General features: G+C 51.8%; 1 protein-coding gene across 5 annotated transcripts in view; it reads left to right on the plus strand.

Moving 5' to 3' along the window:
• The window catches only part of DENND3 (DENN domain containing 3), a 73,544-nt gene extending 57,639 nt beyond the window's left edge, over positions 1-15,905 (plus strand). For 2 of the 5 annotated variants that reach the window (XM_032246747.1, XM_032246754.1), the window contains exons 14-19: positions 441-580; positions 4,020-4,180; positions 5,237-5,370; positions 12,544-12,662; positions 12,739-12,876; positions 14,196-14,396. In XM_032246747.1, the coding sequence (XP_032102638.1) occupies positions 441-580; positions 4,020-4,180; positions 5,237-5,370; positions 12,544-12,662; positions 12,739-12,876; positions 14,196-14,396 (893 nt within the window). Of the gene's footprint in view, positions 1-440; positions 581-4,019; positions 4,181-5,236; positions 5,371-12,543; positions 12,663-12,738; positions 12,877-14,195 lie in introns of those variants that run through there. The other 3 variants (XM_032246723.1, XM_032246730.1, XM_032246738.1) reach the window with 3 other exon arrangements.
• The last annotated feature ends 229 nt before the right edge of the window (positions 15,906-16,134 follow it).

The raw sequence follows: 16,134 nt of genomic DNA on the forward strand, positions 1-16,134 counted from the left end.
CTCCCTCCCTCCCTCCTTCCCTTTCTCCCTCCCTCCCTCCCTCCTTCTCTTTCTCCCTCCCTCCCTCCCTCCTTCCCTTTCTCCCTCCCTCTCTCCCTCCTTCCCTCCCTCGCTCTCTCTCTTCTGGGCCCACCTGCTCCCTCTTCCAATTCCCTCTGCCTGGCTGTTTTCTCTGGTGAATGCTCACTCAGCCGCGGGTCCTGGCTTAGCAAAGCTCCCGGGCATTCGGCTCTGCCCCTGCCTGCGTGGCCCTCTCACCAGCCAGCTGCTCCTTTGACTCTGAGCTCCGGGAAGGCAGGGCAGCCTCTGCAGGGGCCCATCTTTGTATGTGCAGCACCTAGCATGGACTTGCAGCTTAGGAGGGCCCGGGAGACACCTGAGCAGTGGCACTCCAGCAAAAGCACTTCCTCCTAACATTTTTGGGCTGCTCTTCTCTTTAGGGCATCTTGACCCAGCCGAAAAAGTTGAAAATGCTCACCCCAAGTTATGGTGTGCTCTGAGCGAAGGCAAGGTGACAGTGTTCGATGCTTCTTCCTGGACAGTCCACCAGCACTCCTTTAAAGTGGGCACCGCTAAGGTGGTGAGTACACGAAGCGTCAGGAAAGCCGCCTCTGCATTCCTGCATGATTTCTGAAACCCGAGCGTGATCACCTGTATGCGACAGGGTACGCGCTCTTTCACAGCATTGCTCACTTTCTGTAAACAGCGGGTCTTAACTTTTACCTCAAGATTTTATATTAAGTGTAAGCTTGTTCCAACCTTCTACTTAACGTTCTTATTGAGGGAGACAATAATGGCTTTGACTCTCTCTCATCTAAAAATAGATTTCAGGCCACGCCCTGCCCGCCACCCCCTACTCCCAAATACATTGATTGCAGTGGCTCACACCTGTAATCCCAACACTTTGGATCACTCGAGCCCAGGACTTTGAGACCTGCCTGGGCAACAGAGTGAGACCCCGTCTCTACAAAAAATACAAAATTTAGTCGGGCATGGTGGAGCATGCCTTTAGCCAGACCCAGTCTCAAACAAACAAACAGTAATAGTAATAAACATCAAAAATGTCAGGTCTGTGAAGTGGAGCCACTGTGGTCTCTGCCTGCTTATCAGGGGCCTCACACCACCCTTTGGGAACAACAACTTTTACTCTTTTCTGAGACAGGCTCTTGCTCTGTTGCTCAGGCTGGAGTGCAGTGGTACAACCATGGCTCACTGCAGCCTCGACCTCCTGGGCTCAAGTGATCCTCCCACCTCAGCCTCCCTAGGAACTGGGACTATAGGTTCCTGCCACCATGCCTGGCTAATTTTGTGTTTTTTGTAGAGTTGAGGTTTTGCCATGTTGCCCAGACCGAGAATGCTTCTCACATCCCGCACTGTAGCGCTAAGCTTCCTGTGCATACCAGACCTTAAAATGGTCCTGCAGTCTCCTGTACACCCTGGTGTTTCCTGGGGGCACAGTCGTGACTGGGTCTCTCTTGGAGCAAAATAGGAGACAGCTCCCACTGCAGTGACTTGAGTGTTATCCAGCTGTCCCCACGTGCCAGGTGGCAGAGAGGCCAGGGCCCAGCGAAACTCAGCGTCCACTCATGGCACAATTCCTTTCTGTTAGAGCAAACTTGTCCAGTCTGTGGCCTGCAGCTGGGCCATAGTGGGCCTGCATGTGGCCCAGGACAGCTTTGAACAGGCCTAACACAAATGCGTCAACTTTCCTAAGACATGATGAGTTTTTCTTTGCAGTCTTTCTCCTTTTAGCTCATCAGCTATCATTAACGTTCATGTATTTTATGTGTGGCCCAAGACAATTCTTCTTCCAGTGTGGCTCAGGAGAGCCAAAAGATTGGACACCCCTGATTAAAAGCAAGTTTGAATTGTTTCTGATAATTTTAAAACAAATACAACTGTGAATGCACTTTTAGTGATGTGTCTGTGGCAGTGCCATGGTGTCGCCTCTTCCGTGACCATGCTGTCTTGAGCGTAGGAGCTGGGAGTCCTGCCCTGCTCATCTCTCCAGGCCCCCAGGGCCCTCCTGCCTCCAGACCGCCATTTCTTGGGGATTGTCCCTGTTTGCTGCGGCTCTGTGTGCACTTCCCTGCCCTCGAGAGGCCGCCCAGGAGCTCCCGTGCTCTGCGGCCCCGCATGCCCCTGCTGAGTGCTGCACATCCTCTGTCCGTGTTTCTCCTGTTCTCACTCATGGATTCACAGATGATTTCCACACTTCAGTTGCATTTTATACTTTCCAGAATATCTTCACACCTGCAGTCCTCCTCCAATGCAGCCTCGTGGGGTCTGCTGGGAAATCCTCATGCCTTACTCTTTGAGCATGATAGGATTTATTTTTTTTACATGTTTAATGTGAAAAGAACACTCCAGTGCCCAAGTATACATTAGGCATTGTTGGGTATCAATTTTTTTTTGAAAGGGTCTCAGTGCCATTGCCCATGGCTGGAGTGCAGTGGTGCCATCACGGCTCACTGCAGCCCCGACGTCCTGGCTTCAGTGACCCCCCTCCCCACCTTAGCCTCCCAAGTAGCTGGGATTACAGGCGTGCCACCACACCAGCTAATTTTGGTATTTTGAGTAGAGACGGGGTTTCACCATGCTGCCCAGGCTGCCTCAAACTCCTGGGCTCAAGTGATCCATCCGCCTCAGCCTCCCAAAGTGCTGGGATTACAGGTGTGAGCCACCACGCCCGGCCGTGGTATCAATTTTGATGGCAGTGTTCCCTTGTCTAAAATAATGTGGCAATCCATGGCACAGTATGTGCTTGCAAAACCGCTATAAAACAAATATCGTGAATTCAAATATATACTGCTGAGAGGGCTCCATGTTAGCAAGATGATAAGATTGCTAAACCATTTTCCCCATATGCAAATAATGAGTCTCAGATGATAAAGTCACAGGATCCATGATACAGTAAAAACATTTACAAAAGTCTAATAATGCTTTAAACCAAAAAAAAAAAAAAAAAGGAAAAATTGGGAAATTATTTTTCTAAATTTAATTTTTAGTTATAAGCATTTCAAGCCTGGGCACAGTGGCTCACGCCTGTAATCCCAGCATGTTGAGGGGCTGAAGCAGGAGGATTGCTTGAGTCTAGGAGTTCGAGACCAGCCTGGGCAACATGGGCATACCGTATCTCTACTAAAAATTGAAGACATTAGCCAGGCATGGTGGGACTAGTCCCAGCTACTTGGGAGGCTGAGGCAGGAGAATCGCTTGAGCCTGGGAGGCTGAGGCTGCAGTGAGCCATGACCATGCCACTGCACTCCAGCTTGGGTGACAAGTTGAGATCCTGTCTCAAAAAAAAAAAAAAAGTCTAAAAGCAATCGTGCTGACCGCTTAGCCAGGAACCCTGAGCACGTCTTAGCCACCGGGAGCACTGCCAGTTTTGCCTGTTCACACACAGTCGGGTCTCATCATTTGGAGATCCTGTATTTGCAAATTCAACTACCGGCTAATATTTATTTGTAACTCCCAAAACAAATCCTCGTGGTGCTTTCTTGGTGATCCACATACATGCACGTGCCCAGAGTGGGCAAAAACCGGAGTCGCCTGATGTGCGTTTTCTGGGCCAACGAGTGTCCTGTCCTCGGCCTGATTGGTGCCGCGGTCTTCACATTTTTTGCGTTTTGTTGGTGGTTTTACCGTTTGAGATAGCCGCAAGCATCGCGCTCCCAAAGCACAAGGGGGTGGTGACCCGTCTTGCAGAGAAAATGCATGTGTCAGATGAACTTTGTTCAGGCCGCAGTTACCGTGCTGGCGGCCGTGGGTTCCATGTTAATGAATCAACCATACATAGCGAATAAGGTGTCTGTGAACAGAAGCACGCAGAGAACAGGGCTGTGTACTGAAGGGTTGGTGAGAACGTCAGGACCCAGAGGCTCACAGGACCCTGAGCTGGCGTGTCCCCTAGGAGCAATGGTTCCACATCCGCTCCAGCATTTGCAGTAAACGTATGGAACAGAACTTCACCGGTAACGAGAGCTGACTGTGTTCTCATGTTCCCGTGGCCTCTGCAGAACTGCATGGTGATGGCAGACCAGAACCAGGTGTGGGTGGGCTCAGAGGACTCCGTCATCTACATCATCAATGTCCACAGCATGTCCTGCAACAAGCAGCTCACAGACCACCGCTCCAGCGTCATGGACTTGATCGTGCAGGACGGACAGAAGGCGCCCAGGTGCAGGCGGGCTCTGCTGGGACAAGGGATTGTTTGGCTCCTGGGTGGGGCATGAGGCACAGAGGGTAGGGGTCCCAAGGCTCATGCCCACAGGGGCCAGGCAGGGCATACAGAGTGAAGTGGACCTGGAATGAGAAAAGCTGGCTGGTGTCCCCGGTCCCCTTCTGCTCATGGGTGCAGAGAACCCACAAGACCAAAACGAGCCAAGGGTGGTGATGAAGGTGCCACCCCAGCCTTCCTGCCGAGCCTGCTGTGGGCATGGCAGCCTGGGGCAGCCCCGAGAGGGCACAGCCTCCCAGAGGAACACCAGCCATGGTATCAGAAGCCTGGATTCCTGGGAGATCACCTGAGTGCTCAGTGTTGGCCTGGCCTGCCTTGTGCTGCTGCCCCATGTTGGGAGCGGCACTGGACACAGTGGACGTCCAGGGAGATGGGGGGGGTCTCCTCAAGCAGAGGCTCGTTGGGGTGGGGCTGCCCAAGGCTGCCCAGTTGGTCCAGGCAGCCCCAGCCCTGCATGCGGTGCCACGCTCCCCACTCCTTTTCCCCTGACTTAGTGTCCGGGGTGCCTTGTTTGGGTGGGAAAGGAGGTGCTAGCCTGGAGGCAAAACTGGCTCAGGAGGTGCCGGGGTGGTGCAGGGCACAGGCCCAAGCCCCGCCCCACACATAGCCGCCTGCACCTGCAGCCGGCCATGTCACCAGTGAGCTTTGAAGAGCAGGCCCCCTGTGTGAATGGAGCGCACCGACGAGGCTCCATTTCAGTTCATGGTCACGTCGTGGCTCTGTGACCAACAGCTCATTGAGCCTGTGGCCCCTGGTGGTAGGACAGGTGGGCATCCCCCGAAACCCACCTTTTCCCCCGAATCAGTTCATTTGAGCCAAGCCTGGCTGTGGCCACATCCGGAGTATGAGTGCATGTTATTTTCATGTTCGCATGTTACCCGTGTTGAGCACGTTTTCTCTAATGTGACTTGGTTCTTTCCTGGGTTAAGACGTGTGCAGTGTTTTCAAGGGCCCAAGTTAAAGGTGTGTGTGTGTGTGTGTGTTTTGTGCCCCCAGCGAGGTGTACTCGTGCAGCGTGGACGGCACGGTGCTGGCGTGGAACGTGCGCACGCTGCGGGTGACCAGCCGCTTCCAGCTGCCAAGCGGCGGCCTCACGTCCATCAGACTGCACGGCGGCCGCCTGTGGTGCTGTAAGTCCGGCCCCATCAGAGTGGCACCCTAGCTCCCTGCTCTGGGGAAAGGAAGCTGAGCAGAAAGCGGCTCTCCTCTGCCTCATGCCTTTCCAGTCTGTGTTTTAAACCGGCTCCTTTTCTGCGCTCTGAGCAGCCTTTGCTCCATCTGCGTTGCTGCTCTTGGGGTTCCCAGGCCTCCCTCTGATTTTCTACCCAGCGGCCAGTGGGACGCGTGCTTGCCTGGATGCACCACTGCTCTGCTGCCCCTCACCTTGGCTTTCGCTGTGCCTTTCGCTGTGCCCTGCTCTGGGGTTGAAGCTGGCCCAGGTGTCCCCTGGAGTCATGGCTGCTTCTCCCGGGAGGCCTCTGTGTGCGTCATGTCTCCACACCTGGTGCCAGCCAGCGAGCCCGTGCCATGTTACCCTCGGCCACTTGGCACAGAGCTGTGGCCTGGGACTCTCCATGGACCCAGGCTGGGCATTTTGCCAGGGGTGATGGGAGGAGCAGCAGCGGGTGCTTCGCTTGGAGCCTTGTGTCTGCGTTTCTGGACGCTGCAGAGCACAGAAGCTGCCTGCACTTTGAGGTCTTCCTTGGAATGTGCTGGATTACATGAGTGACAACTGGGAATATGTTTTCTTTTTTGTCATGGAAGCATGGTTCACAAGTAGTAAAACCCACCAAAAAGGGCTCAGTTTGTTGCAGTTTGTCAAACATGTAAACTACATAGCCATGAAACAAATCAAGATGCGGTGTTTCCATCACAGGTGTTCCCTTTCTGGGCCATGCCCCACTTTCAGGGGATACAGGTGCTCTTAGTTCCGTCACTCTGAATTTGGGATTTACAGAACTTTCTGTAAATGGACTCTACAGTATGCATTCTTTTGCACCTGGCTGTATTCAGTCGGCAGAATGTGTTTAGGGCTCAGCGATAGCTTCCTGAGCATCAGTATCAATAGCTCGCTCCTTCTTGCGTCGTGTGCATATGGAACCACTTGGTCATCCTTCCCCTGCCCCAGGTGGACACTGGGTACCTCTGCTTAACTGAAGAACTGTTAGACTGTTTTCTGAGGTGGCGGGAGCAGCTTCCACCCCCCTGCGGTCTCAGGGTTCGTTTCTTCATATCTGAACCCAAACCTGTTCTTACCTGTTTTTATTGAAACCATCCCAGCGGGTGTGGTGTCTTGAGGTTTGGGTTTGTGGCTCCCTCACGGCTGATGTTGCTGAGCGCCCTGTCCTGTGCCCGGTGCCCCCAATGCCACCCCTGAGCAGTGCCCGTGTGGGCCCCTGCCCACGGCTCCGCTCACTTTCAGGGCAGCAGTGACGTGTTTGGGTGCGAGCCAACGATGGTGCCTATTCCCCTCGTCTGATTTCTTTTGTTCTTCCTTTCTTGCCTTCTTTTGGATTGAATATTTTTATGTTCAAATTAACCTTCTTTATTGTTTTTAAGCATTACATTTGTTTCACTTTATGGTGGTTGCTCTAAGAATTGCAATATGCAACCTTAACCGACCACCTTCCTCCTCAACTACGCTACTGCCTCATGGATGGGTAAGAAGCTTACAGTATTTCGCTTAAGCAGTCAATGATCTTTTAAGAAAATTAAGAAAAATTAAGAAATTGCCCATATATTACCTTTTCCAGTGAGCCTCATTTCTTCCTAGAGACCCAGGTTTCCGTCTTACATTTTTTTCCCAGTAGCCGGAGTAATTTCCTTTAGCGCTTCATAGAATTTGAGTCTGCTGGAAACAAATTCAAGGCTGATGGATAGTTCTTATTTTTTCTAGCTCCTTAGAAATATCATCCCGTTTTCCTCTTTGTTCCTGTTGAGAAATCTGCCATCGTTCATATTATTGTTTGGCCGTGTGTGTCAGTCTTCTCGAGCTGCTGTAAAGGCTCATCTTTGGCTTCCGTTAGTTGCACTGGGTGCTTAGGTATGAAGATCTTTGTGTTGGTCTTGCTTGGGGTCTGTGGTCATACATTTTGGAAAAATTTTAACCATTATCTTTCCAAATATTCCTTTGGCCCTACTTGCCCTCTTTATATGTGTATATAATATATAATCTCCACTTGATACTGTCCCACAAGTCTTGGGCACTGTTAACAATTGTTTTTCATTCTTTTTTCTCTTTGTACTTTTGTTTGGATAAGCCCTGAACCTTTCTTCTGTGTTCTCCTGCTGTTAAATCCTTCCAGTGAATTTTCATTTTAGTTCTACAACTTCCATTTCTCTCCTGAATTCTTCATTTCTTCATGCATTCTATTGATATCTTCCTGTAAGTTTTAAAATGTATACCTGGGTGTGGTGGCTCACACCTATAATCCCAGCACTTTGGGAGGCTGAGGCAGGTGGATTACCTGAGGTTAGGAGTTCAAGACCAACCTAGCTAATGTGGGGAAACCCCGTCTCTACTAAAAATACAAAATCTAGCCCAGTGTGGTGGCGCACGCATGCCTGTAATCCCAGCTACTCAGGAGACTGAGGTACAAGAATCGCTTGAGTCTGGGAAGCGGAGGTTGCAGTGAGCCGAGATCATGCCACTGCACTCCAGCCTGGCCCACAGAGTGAGACTGTGTCTCAAAAAAAAAAAAAAAAAAAGTTTTAAAATAGATTTGTAATTATTGGTATAAAGTTGTCTGCTAGACACTGGATCATCTGTGGTTCTATGTACTGTTTTTCTCTTGATGTTGCGTCACATTTTGATGTTTCACATGTATAGTAACTTTTTACTTGATGCATAATAGATGTACATACTTTGGGGGTACATGTGATAATTTAACACATTCATGTAATTTGTGCAGATCAGATCAGTGTGCTTAAGATACTCATTACCTTAAATATTTGTCATTTCTTTATGCTAAAAACATTTAAATTATTTTCTGCTAGCTATTTTGAAATGTGCAGTAGATTATTATAGTCACCCTACGGACCTGTTGACAACTAGGTATTGTTCTACCAAATTGTATATGTGGGCTGGGTGCAGTGGCACATGCTTGTAAGCACTTTGGGAGGCCAAGGCAGAAGGATTGCTTGAGGCTGGGACTTAAGAGACCAGCCTGGCCAACATAGCAAGACCCTGTCTCTATAAACAAATGTTTTTTAAAAAGAAAAAGAAAACTTGGAGCTGGGCTCGGTGGCTTGCTCCTGTAATCCCAGCTACTCAGGAGGCTGAGGTGGGAAAACTGCTTAAGTCCAGGAGTTCAAGGCTGCAGTGACCTATAAGGGTCTGCACTCCAGCCTGGGCGACAGAGCAAGAGCCTCTCTAAAAAACTGTAAAAACCCCAAAACATACATTGATACCCATTAACCAACTTCTCTTCACCCTTCCACCCACCCTCCTGGCCTTCCCAGTCTCCTCTCTGTCTTCATGAGATCCACTCACTCACATGTGGGAGCCAAATAGCGGTTTTGGTATCAGGGTCATGCCGGCTTCCTAGAATGAGTCTGGAAGTGTTTCCTTGAAGAGTTTCATTAGGATTGGTATTAGTTCTTTTTTAAAGGCTGTAGAAGTCAGAAGTGAAGAGGCTTTGCTTTGACTGGAGAAGTTTTGTTGTGACTTTGATTTCGTTACTGATGGTTGGTTTGTTGAAGTTTCCCATTTCTTGGTGGTTCAGTCTTGAGTTAGGTTGTGTGTGTCCAGGAATTTATTCTGTTCTTCTAGCTTTTCCCATTTTTCGGTGTGTAGTTGCTGAAAATGGTCTGTGGTGATTCTTTGTATTTCTGTGGTCTCATTTGCTGTGTCTTCATTTCCGATTTATTTGGGTCATCTCTCTTTTCTTCTTAGTCTAGCTAAAGGTTTGTAGATGTTTATCTTTTAAAAACAACTTTTCATTTTGTTGGTCTTCCATATTTTTTTCAGTGTGCATTTTTTCTATTTCTGCTCTGATCTTTATCATTTCTTCTAATTTGGGGTTGGGTTTGTTCTTGCTTTTCTCGTTCCTTGAGGTGCGTCTTTAAGTTGTTTCTTTGAAGTCTCCTTTTTGGATATAGGTGTTTATTGCTGTCAACTTCCCTCTTAGTGCCGCTTTCACTGTCTCCCATGGATTAGGGGTTGTTGTATCTCCATTTTCATTTGTTTCAAGACAATTTTTAAATTTCTTTTTAATTTCTTCATTGACCCAGTGTTGTTTGGGAGCGGGCTGCTTAATCTCCTCGTGTTCGGTTTCTCTTACTGATCTCTAGTTTTGTTCTGCTGTGATCAGAAAAGATGCTTGGTAAGATTTCTACTTTTTTGAAATCGCTCAGACTTCTTTTGTGGCCTATGATATGGTCTATTCCGGAGGATGTTCCACGTGCTGATGAAAAGATCGTGTCTCAGCCACAGTTGGGTGAAATGTTCTGTGAATAGCAGGCCTCTTTGGTCCAGCGTGTGGTTGAACTCCAGTGTTTGTTGACTTCCTGGCTAGGTGATGCTGAGTGGGGTGTTGAAGCCCCCCGCTGTGACTGTATTGCGGTCGGTCTCTCCTTTAGATTGATCAGCGTTTGCTTTATGTACCAGAGAGCTCCGGTGTTGGGTACATGAAGATTTTAATTGTTTATCCTCTTGCCGAATTCACTCTTTTATCATTATATTGGGACCTTATTTGTCTCTTAGAATCTCTGATTTGTAGTCTGTTCTGATACAAGTATAGCTTTAAAGAGCATTGGGTGTGTTCTGGCAGGTCCTTAAATTACCGGCAGGTCACTTTGATTCCATGCAGAGGCTTGGTTTTAGTTTTTCTAGGGTGAGTCTATTTCAGTTTTGACCCTAGTCCTGGAGCGTGGTCTTCACTCTTAATGCATGGCCTTTGAGATTTCCAGGGACACCCAAGCTGTAACCAATCCTTTCTACTCGGATGAGCTAGAGCAAGCTTGTCCAGCCCATGGCCTGGGGGCTGCACGCGGCCCAGGATGGCTTTGCATGTGGCCCAACAAAAATTCGAGAACTTTTTAAAAAAAGTTATGAGATTATTTTTTGCAAATCAGCTGTTGTTGGTGTTAGTGAATTTATGCATGGCCCAGGGAAACTGAAGGATTGGACACCCCTGAGTTGGAACTATTATTAACCTCCCCTCTAGCCCCAGGAAGCACTGAAATGCCTTCTTGGTTCCAGAATGTTCCAGCTACCACTTTCTGCTATTTGCAGTTTAGGCAGCAGCCAGGGATTCGAGGACATTTATGTTTATTTTGGGGTTCCCTCATCTTGAGGCTCTTTTTTCTCCATTTCCAGCCATGCCGGCAGCCCCAAACCTACCTCGGCCAGGCCGGGCTGCTGTGCACTGCTGGAACTTGGACTCCTCGGGGCCTCGGAGAAAGCCGGGTGACTGCAGCGCTGCAGTCTCTCTCCTCTTTCAGGGACCGGGCCCTTGGCTCTGCTTGGTCTCTAGGGACCGTCACGTGTGTGTGTGTGTGTGTGTGTGTGTGTGTGTGTGTGAGAGTGAGAAGTTGTCCTCTGCAGTTGCATTTTGGATTAAGCTAGCCGGGGAGACCAGAGACGAGGTGAGGACGGACAAGGGTTTTTGTTTGAGAGGCGTCTCACTATGTTGCCCAGGCCGGTCTTGAACTCCTGGGCCGTAGCCGTCTTCCTGCCTTGGCCTCCCACGGTGCTGGGTTTACGGGCGTGAGCCACCATGCGGGCCGACAGCCTCGTTGTAAGCGTTGTATCTTTACACACGAGCCTCTTCACTTTCCCGTTTGACTTGTCTGAATGCAACAGGTGGTTTTCCTGTTAACCACACTGAGGAAGGTACAAGAGGAAGGCGGGCTTTCCTCAGGTAAACTCGGAGGCATTTGCTTATGAGGCTATTCCGAGTCTTTCTCTAATGAGGATAATGAGCAAAAATTGTGGCCACTCATCAGATGTTAGCACTTGAGAGATTTGGGTCAGGCCTTGTCTTATTTCCATCTGGGTGTCAGTGGGTGCGGTGGTGCAGCCTGCAAGACAGCATGGAGCAGGGAGGTGGTGCCCTAATCCTCCCAGCGCCCTGAGCAAGGTGGGGCTGGGGGTGCCCCGGGCTGGGATGAGCAGCTCCCCCGGTGAGGGAGGGGTACCACCAAGGTGGAGTGTTGCTCAGAAGGGCGGGTGCTTGGGACATTTTCTAGAAGGGGCTGGACCTCTGCCCCCAGTCACCCGTGCTGGAAGGCTCACGTCTGCCAGGCTGCTGGGTGCACTGTGGGGTGGGCTGTGGTCTCCTGGGCATCTGGGCTTGGATCCAGGTATGAACATTGGATGCCTGCCAACCGGGCAGCCCCTTCACCTTCCTGGAGTCTTCACTTCACTGTTGAAAGAGTGAGATGTGAACTCCACGCTTTCCACTGCAAAGGGCACTGAGGGTGGGGAGGCGGGAAGCCAGAGCACTGTCCACCTCAAAGGCGCAGAGGATGCCAGATGCCAGCAACAGAGGCCCAGAACCTGGGCGGCGGGCACGGAGCCCCAGTGGCACGGACCTGGCCTGCGTGGGAAAGGGGTCATGGGGCAAGAAAGGGGTGAGGAGTAGAGAGGCACAGTAAGGGTGCCCCATGGCCCCTGTGCTCCGAGGATGGAGCCCAGCCACTCAGTCCAGCACACGGGTACCTGAGACCCACTACCCCTCTTGCCAGCCTCACCGCTGCTGTTCCCCTGTGCTGGCCCCTCACTCCTGTCCCCTGTTCCTCCCCCACTTCCCCACTTCTCTCAGGCCTATTCTCCTGCCCTCCCACTTCCGTGCTAACACCGGGGCTTTAGCGTAGGGCAGTGGAGAGGGAGGGATGCTTGCAGTCAGAGCGTAAGGAAGGAGGGCTGGGCACGCTTCTGTCTCCTGAACGCTGACCTCTGTCTTCTCTGGAGACCTTGCCTCACATCCGTCCATGGTGCTGCTTCCAGCCGCTCACAGATCTCACAGATGTGAAAACTCTTGCTTTACAAAAGGGACGTTCTGCCGGAGTTGGTTAACAGATGAGAGGGGCGCTTAGAACCACGCAGGGCATGTTCCCCAGAGGCTGGGTGTTGTTCCCTGGAATTCGAACAGTTGCTGTTGGAGCCACGTGGGTTTCAGGTGTAGAAAGCCCTGAACCGCCTCCGAGAAGCAGCTGCATCTTCTCGCCACGGCGCTCAAAGCCGCGGATGAGGGACAGGATTCCTGTGGTTTCCTCAGCAGCAACAACAGAGTCAGGTGTGGGCATCTCACGTTGCCAGTGGTGCTGCCTGGCCCCAGCCTAGCTCCTCCCTTCCGCAGGTACAGGTAGCAGCATCATGGTCATGACAACGAATGGCTTCCTTCGTCAAGAACTGAAGATTGAGGAGAACTTCACAGACACCAGCACCTCCTTCCTGGCCTTCCAGCTCCTTCCCGAGGTATCCCCGCAGGGACTCTGGGCCCAGCATGCGTGTGGCCCGGGGCCCACGGCCCATACCGTGCCCCGTGTTTCAGCAGGAGCAGCTGTGGGCGGCATGTGCAGGACGGAGTGAGGTTTACATCTGGAGCCTGAAGGACCTGGCCCAGCCCCCCGAGAGGGTGCCCCTGGAGGAGTGCTCTGAGATCGTCTGCATGATCCGGGTGAAGAAGCAGGTAGGGGAAGCGCCCACCACCCCCAGCATCCTGCCAGGTCTCGCCTGCCCCAGCCGGGTCCCCACGCTCCCCAGAGAGCCAGCCACACACACACCCTGTGCCCTCCTGCCCTCGCCTCTCAGGGCCCCTCCAACAGGCACGCACAGGGTTGGCACCAGCGGGCACACAGGTCACCACAGGCTGCAGGTTTCATGGTGTGGCCCAAGCACTCACAAACCAGGTGTTCCTAGGACCCCACAGCAGACTCCCCCAAACAGGGCGGCTTCAAGTGACAGCCTTATTTTCTCAGAATACTCGAGGCTGGAGGCCAGAAACAAGGTGTCTGCAGTGCAGCCTCCCTCGGGGGCTCAGCGGAGCCTGCACGCCAGGCCCTTCTCTCCACCCCCTGCTCATGCGGCCACGGTCTCTGGCCGTGGACGTGGCACTCTAATCTGCGCCTAGGCCACATGGCGCTCTCTCCCCTGTGCCTGTGTCTCTTGTGGGGACGCTGGTCACACTGAATTTCCGAAGAAGCTCACATTCTGAAGTTCAGGGAGGACATGGATTTGGGGGACACTGTTCAACCCGTTACAGTCTGCTCTCTGGACCCCCAAATCCACAGCTGTCCCACATGCAAAATACACTGCCTCCATCACTACATCCCCCAAAGTCCTTGCTCATTCCAGCATCTGTTCTGAGCGCCAAATCTCCACGCGGAGCCAGTGCCCTTCCATGTGGGTGAGCCGTGGGCGAGTCCACCTGGGGCAGAACCAGCCGCTCTTCCACTGGGAACCTGTGCAGCTAGAAGGTCTGTCTCCCCAAAATACAAGGCTGGGCTAGGCAGAGGTTAGACATTCCCACCCAAAATGGGAGAAACAGGAAGGACAGCTGGAGTTCCGGGTCCCAGGCAAGTCTGAGACACTGCGGGGGGAGTTAATGAGCATTTCCCCATGACTCTACTGGGACAGAATTGACAAAAGTTACATATATCTAAAGTATACAAAGTGCTATTTCAATGTACATTGTGAAATCATCACAGCCAAGCCAATTGCCATATCCATCACTGCACACAGGTGGTGAGAACACTTGCAATCCACCCCCAGCACGTTTCCAGCGCGCAATGCAGTCTCGTTCCCTGGAGCCCCTTGGCCATTAGGTTCTAAGCCTGAGAAGGGTCCTCTGCACCTGCCAGGTGGCCCTGGCCCTCAGCCGGCAGAGTCCTGTCCAGGAAGGAGGTAGTTTTGGGGGCACACGCATCAATTCCAGGTAGCTGAGCAGAGGCCTGGCATGCCTGGGAGGGGCTCCTTCCTCCACTGACCCCTCCTGTGTCTCCCTGGCAGGTCTGGGTGGGCAGCCGAGGGCTGTGGCAGGGAACACCCAAGGGGAAAATCTACGTGATTGATGCTGAGAGCAAGACCGTGGAGAAGGAGCTGGTGGCGCACATGGACACTGTGAGGACGCTGTGCTCGGCTGAGGACAGATACGTGCTGAGCGGGTCGGGCAAGGAGGAGGGGAAGATCGCCATCTGGAAAGGGGAATAGACGTGGCTGAGTGTGCCAAGCGGAACCATGCCGCCCCCTCGAGCCCACCAGGAGCAGAAGCCCCGAGCGGTGGGGGGCAGGGCAGCCCAGACTCAGCGTGGAGCTTGCTTACCGTGTGGCCAGCCACGAGACCCATGGCCATGCAGCTTCTCAATGGCCTTCGGGTCCTCTGGCTAAACTGCACCAAGAGTGTGTCCTGTTGGGGTGCGTCTCAGGCAGGCAGCTGCATCTTGTTGGTGATAACCTCTATTGAGACATTACTTTGTGTGTTGCCTGGAAATTGCTGGAAATCACCACCATGGGCCGGCATGGAGCCGGCAGCTTGGCTGAGTCACAGGTGACCTGTAGCTCTCACATCCCTGGTTTTGCCTTTCCTTACCTCAAGCATTGACTTACCCGGTCCTTACGCATCACGGAGGAATGCTGGGCTGGGCACATGACGGTGAGCCCGGGGCCCTGGGGCCTCCAGCGAGGCCTGTGAGAAGGAAGAGTGGCTCAGATAACAAAGGGTGTGTCTCCCAGCAGAGGAGGTGGATAGGGCCTGCGCAGCTGGAGGCGTCCACAGTGGGATCAGATTTTGGGAGAGGGGTTGGGCCAGCCGAGGTAAGCTGTCTTTTTTCCTTTTCTTTTAAATAAATGCACAATTTTTATAATAATGCTAGAGACCTTTTTTCTGCCAAAGATCGCAGACCAAAAAAAGTTCCGTCTAAAATATGCTCAGGAAACTACACAGAATCTAAAGTAAAATAGCATCATGCGTGGTCTTGTATTCCAGTGAAGATGTCCCAGATGGGCGTGCGGTTCAGCCCGTGTCTGTGCTGGATGTGCATGGGCAAGACGCTTCACTGAACTGAACATCTCAGCTGTACACAAAGATTTGCAAAAGAGACCTTTTGCACTTTTTTACTGTAATGTTGAGATTTCATTACTTAGATGTTCCGTGGAAGGCTCTGGTGTGGCTGTTGGAACTGGAGAGAGCATGTCAGCACATGCCGAGTGTGCGGGGGTGCCCCCCGAGCACCCATCCACGGGCTGGGCCTTGGAGCCCTGGGTACTCAGGACACAGCCCCAGAGTTGGCATACCCCGAGTGTCTCTGGAAGTGTTTGCCAGGCTCCTGGAACGGGCCACCTCCAGAAGCTCTGCAGTGTCTCCAAATGGAAAGGCAGGCTGGCCTCTGGTTGGGTCTGCATTTTGGAGAGTCCACACCACGGGCCAGCTTTTCCCCAGGCTAGGCTTTGCATAGCCACTTACTTCTTGGGGCGTTCTGACAATGTGGGAAGAGCAGAGCTTTGTGGCCTCATCCTCCCGAAAGTCTGTGCCTCCGGTGGGGGCACGTTCCCAATTTCTAGCAGGGGAGAGGTCGGAGTTTGCTTTTGTAAACACATGAATACTTACTTATACATGTATTTTTGACAGACTTTTATTATAAGAAGTTATTTAATGCCAGTCCTCAGGTAACCTCAGGTATCTTCAGCTTATGGATAATAAATTTTGTTTATTAAACACTGGTGTCCAGCGTCCGTCCTTTATCCAGCAGTGACTGGTGGGAGGTCCTGAAAATGAAATGACCCCTGGCCGCTCCTTCCTTCTGAGCACCCATCACATTATTTTAATGCAGACTCTTCATGTCGTTTCTCCATGGTGGTGGTGATTTCCAGGATCTTACTTAACAGTGATCGCGTTTTAGGAAGTGGTCATGTAAAAGAGAACACGGAGGTGAACAGAGGCTAGCAGGGA

Source organism: Sapajus apella, unplaced genomic scaffold (assembly GCF_009761245.1).
Source record: "Sapajus apella isolate SASKATOON/1434 unplaced genomic scaffold, GSC_monkey_1.0 scaffold3, whole genome shotgun sequence".
NCBI lineage: Eukaryota > Metazoa > Chordata > Mammalia > Primates > Cebidae > Sapajus > Sapajus apella.